Source organism: Oncorhynchus tshawytscha, unplaced genomic scaffold (assembly GCF_018296145.1).
Source record: "Oncorhynchus tshawytscha isolate Ot180627B unplaced genomic scaffold, Otsh_v2.0 Un_contig_11780_pilon_pilon, whole genome shotgun sequence".
Lineage (NCBI taxonomy): Eukaryota > Metazoa > Chordata > Actinopteri > Salmoniformes > Salmonidae > Oncorhynchus > Oncorhynchus tshawytscha.
This window is the reverse complement of record NW_024609105.1, coordinates 45,001-50,000: the sequence shown is the minus strand read 5'-3', so window position 1 is coordinate 50,000 and position 5,000 is coordinate 45,001. Positions and strand designations below refer to the sequence as shown.

The 5,000-nt window shown below is 47.9% G+C and overlaps 1 protein-coding gene across 1 annotated transcript in view; it reads right to left on the bottom strand.

Moving 5' to 3' along the window:
• LOC121844284 (RNA-binding motif, single-stranded-interacting protein 3-like) overlaps positions 1-5,000 on the bottom strand; it is a gene marked incomplete at its 5' end in the record, with an annotated part of 50,420 nt that overhangs the window by 31,246 nt on the left and 14,174 nt on the right. Inside the window, one exon of the mRNA XM_042314208.1 lies at positions 4,418-4,468. Coding sequence (XP_042170142.1) covers positions 4,418-4,468 — 51 coding nt within the window. The remainder of the gene's footprint in view (positions 1-4,417; positions 4,469-5,000) is intronic.

Sequence of the window (5,000 nt, the reverse complement as noted above, 5' to 3'; positions counted from 1 at the left end):
TTCTTTCTCTCTCCTATTTCTCTCTCTCTCTCTCTCTCTCCTATTTCTCTCTCTCCTATTTCTCTCTCTCCTTCTATTTCTTTCTCTCTCCTATTTCTCTCTCTCTCTCTCTCTCTCTCCTTCTATTTCTTTCTCTCTCCTATTTCTTTCTCTCTCCTATCTCTCTCTCTCTCTCATATGTCTCTGTCTCTCTCCGTCTATTTCTTTCTCTCTCCTATTTTCTCTCTCTCTCTATCTCTGTCTCTCTGTCTCTCTGTCTCCTTCTCTGTCCCTTAACAGGATACAATGACCCCAGCTTCAATACTCTGCCTCTGGCCAATTCAAATAAGGAGTTTGGTTCTGTCTCTGTGAAGCTGGGAGGTAATTGGATGATGGGCTGTGTGAGCTGGTCTGGATTCCAGGCCTCCGGGTGTGTGTGTCCGTCTCATATTATGTAGATACTGGACTATGTAGGTACTGTACTATGTAGATACTGGACTATGTAGGTAGTGCACTATGTAGGTACTCTGCTATGTAGGTACTCTGCTATGTAGGTACTGTGCTATGTAGGTACTGTGCTATGTAGGTACTCTGCTATGTAGATACTGGACTATGTAGGTAGTGCACTATGTAGGTACTGTACTATGTAGGTACTGTACTATGTAGGTACTGTGCTATGTAGGTAGTGCACTATGTAGGTACTGTGCTGTGTAGATACTATGCTATGTAGGTACTGTACTATGTAGGTAGTGCACTATGTAGATACTGTACTATGTAGATACTGTGCTGTGTAGGTACTGTGCTATGTAGATACTGTGCTATGTAGGTACTGTGCTATGTAGGTACTGTTACATTTAGGTACTGTGGTATGTAGGTACTGTGCTATGTAGGTACTGTGCTATGTAGGTAGTGCACTATGTAGATACTGTGCTATGTAGATACTGTACTATGTAGGTACTGACCTATGTAAGTACTGTGCTATGTAGGTACTGTGCTATGTAGGTACTGTGCTATGTAGGTACTCTGCTATGTAGGTACTGTACTATGTAGGTAGTGCACTATGTAGATACTGTACTATGTAGATACTGTGCTGTGTAGGTACTGTGCCATGTAGGTACTGTGCTATGTGGTTACTGTACTATGAAGGTAGTGCACTATGTAGATACTGTACTATGTAGGTACTGACCTATGTAAGTACTGTGCTATGTAGATACTGTGCTATGTAGGTACTGTGCTATGTAGGTACTGTTATATTTAGGTACTGTGGTATGTAGGTACTGTACTATGTAGGTACTGTGCTATGTAGGTACTGTGTTATGTAGGTACTCTGCTATGTAGGTACTGTGCTATGTAGGTACTGTGCTATGTAGGTACTCTGCTATGTAGGTACTGTACTATGTAGGTAGTGCACTATGTAGATACTGTACTATGTAGATACTGTGCTGTGTAGGTACTGTGCTATGTAGGTACTGTGCTATGTGGTTACTGTACTATGAAGGTAGTGCACTATGTAGATACTGTACTATGTAGGTACTGACCTATGTAAGTACTGTGCTATGTAGATACTGTGCTATGTAGGTTACTGTGCTATGTAGGTACTGTGCTATGTAGGTACTGTGCTATGTAGGTAGTGCACTATGTAGATACTGTACTATGTAGATACTGTGCTATGTAGATACTGCACTATGTAGATAGTGTGCTATGTAGAATCTGTACTATGTAGATACTGTGCTATGAAGGTACTGTGCTATGTAGGTACTGTGCTATGTAGGTACTGTACTATGTAGGTTCTGTGCTATGTAGGTACTGTGCTATGTAGGTACTGTGCTATGTAGGTACTGTGCTATGTAGATACTGTGCTATGTAGATACTGTGCTATGTAGGTACTGTGCTATGTAGGTACTGTACTATGTAGGTACTGTGCTATGTAGATACTGTGCTATGTAGGTACTGTGCTATGTAGGTACTGTACTATGTAGATACTGTGCTATGTAGATACTGTGCTATGTAGGTACTGTGCTATGTAGGTACTGTACTATGTAGGTACTGTGCTATGTAGGTACTGAGCTATGTAGGTTCTGTGCTATGTAGATACTGTGCTATGTAGGTACTGTGCTATGTAGGTACTGTGCTATGTAGGTACTGTGCTATGTACTGTGTAGTGTGTGTGAGCTGCTGTGAGAGGGCAAGGGACGTGTGGGGACAGACAAGAAACCAGACCTGTAGGGCCCAGACCTGTAGGGCCCAGACGCTCTCTCCAGACGCTCTCTGCCAGACCTGTAGGGCCCAGACCCTCTCTACCTCTCTACCAGACCTCTAGGACTCAGTCCTTCTCTACCTCTCTACCAGACCTGTAGGGCCCAGACCCTCTCTACCAGACCTGTAGGGCCCAGACCCTCTCTACCAGACCTGTAGGGCCCAGACCCTCTCTACCAGACCTGTAGGGCCCAGACCCTCTCTACCAGACCTGTAGGGCCCAGACCCTCTCTACCAGACCTCTAGGACCCAGTCCTTCTCTACCTCTCTACCAGACCTCTAGGACTCAGTCCTTCTCTACCTCTCTACCAGACCTGTAGGGCCCAGACCCTCTCTACCAGACCTGTAGGGCCCAGACCCTCTCTACCAGACCTCTAGGACCCAGTCCTTCTCTACCTCTCTACCAGACCTCTAGGACTCAGTCCTTCTCTACCTCTCTACCAGACCAGTAGGGTCCAGACCCTCTCTACCAGACCTGTAGGGCCCAGACCCTCTCTACCTCTCTACCAGACCTGTAGGGCCCAGACCCTCTCTACCTCTCTACCAGACCTGTAGGGCCCAGACCCTCTCTACCAGACCTGTAGGGCCCAGACCCTCTCTACCAGACCTGTAGGGCCCAGACCCTCTCTACCAGACCTGTAGGGCCCAGACCCTCTCTACCTCTAGAGCGCTCGGGGTGGGAACACAGAGGCTCTCTCTGAACTCTCACATTATGGCTGCAATTGTCATGTCGTCCAGTAGGGGGCAGGCTTTCATTGTTGATGTGGCTGGATAAAGCAGTCCAGTATAGGCCTGTGCTGTAATCCTTTGTCTCCCTGTCCAGCTCCATGAAGGTAGTGCACTATGTAGATACTGACCTATGTAGGTACTGACCTATGTAAGTACTGTGCTATGTAGATACTGTGCTATGTAGGTACTGTACTATGTAGGTACTGACCTATGTAAGTACTGTGCTATGTAGATACTGTGCTATGTAGGTACTGTGCTATGTTGGGTTCATGTTCAGTTCCCATGATCCACCCAAGCCCAGTCCTGCTCCAGCCAAGCCCCTCACTGTAGGGCCCAGACACTCTCTCCATGTTGGGTTCATGTTCAGTTCCCATGATCCACCCAAGCCCAGTCCTGCTCCAGCCAAGCCCCTCACTGTAGGGCCCAGACACTCTCTACCAGACCTGTAGGGCCCAGATCCTCTCTACCTCTCTACCAGACCTGTAGGGCCCAGACCCTCTCTATCAGACCTGTAGGGCCCAGTCCCTCTCTACCTCTCTACCAGACCTGTAGGGCCCAGTCCCTCTCTACCTCTCTACCAGACCTGTAGGGCCCAGACGCTTTCTACCAGACCTGTAGGGCCCAGACCCTCTCTACCTCTCTACCAGACCTGTAGGGCCCAGAGCCTCTCTACCAGACTACATCTGTACTACAGCTGACTACATCAATACTACAGTTGACTACATCGGTACTACAGCTGACTACATCTATACTACCGCCGACTGAATCAATACTACAGCTGACTACATCAATACTACATCAGTACTACTTCAATACTACACCAGTACTACAGTTGACTACGTCAGTACTACAGTTGACTACATCAATACTCCAGCAGACTACATCAATACTACAGCTGACTACAACAGTACTACAGCAGACTACATCAGTACTACAGCTGACTACATCAGTACTACAGCAGACTACATCAGTACTACAGCTGACTACATCAGTACTACAGCTGACTACATCAGTACTACAGCTGACTACATCAGTACTACAGCTGACTACATCAATACTACAGCTGACTACATCAGTACTACAGTTGACTACATCAATACTACAGCAGACTACATCAGTACTACAGCTCAAGCTGTCCTCCTCTGAGGTTCTCACATTCAGGAGAAATATGTGAGGGACTGTCCAATGGGCTTTGAAAACACTTACACAGATAAAGTAACTCAGCTCACGCACACACACACACACACACACGCACACACACACACACACACACACACACACACACACACACACACACACACACACACACACACGCACACACACGCACACACACATGCACACACATACACACACACACACACACACGCATACACACACACACACATGCACACACACACACACACACACACACACACACACACACACACTATTGCGATAGCTGGGTTGTACTCACGGTAGGTTGCATAACATACTGTTGATGAGGGATCCAGGATGTATTCTGGACCTGTGGAGAGACATATTAGGTGTTGGTACCTCAACTCCTCTGATTACACACTCCATCTCTATAACACTCCACCCCTCCATCCCTCCACCCCTCCACCCCGCCACCCCTCCATCTCTATAACCCTCCAACCCTCCATCCCTCCATCCCTCCATCCCTCCATCCCTCCACCCCTCCACCCCGCCACCCCTCCATCTCTATAACCCTCCAACCCTCCATCCCTCCATCTCTATAACCCTCCAACCCTCCATCTCTATAACCCTCCATCTCTATAACCCTCCACCCCTCCATCCCTCCATCTCTATAACCCTCCACCCCTCCATCCCTCCACCCCTCCATCTCTATAACCCTCCATCCCTCCACCCCTCCATCCCTCCACCCCTATAACCGTCCACCCCTCCATCCCTCCACCCCTCCATCTCTATAACCCTCCAACCCTCCATCCCTCCATCCCTCCATCTCTATAACCTTCCACCCCTCCATCCCTCCATCCCTCCATCCTCCATCCCTCCACCCCTCCATCTCTATAACCCTC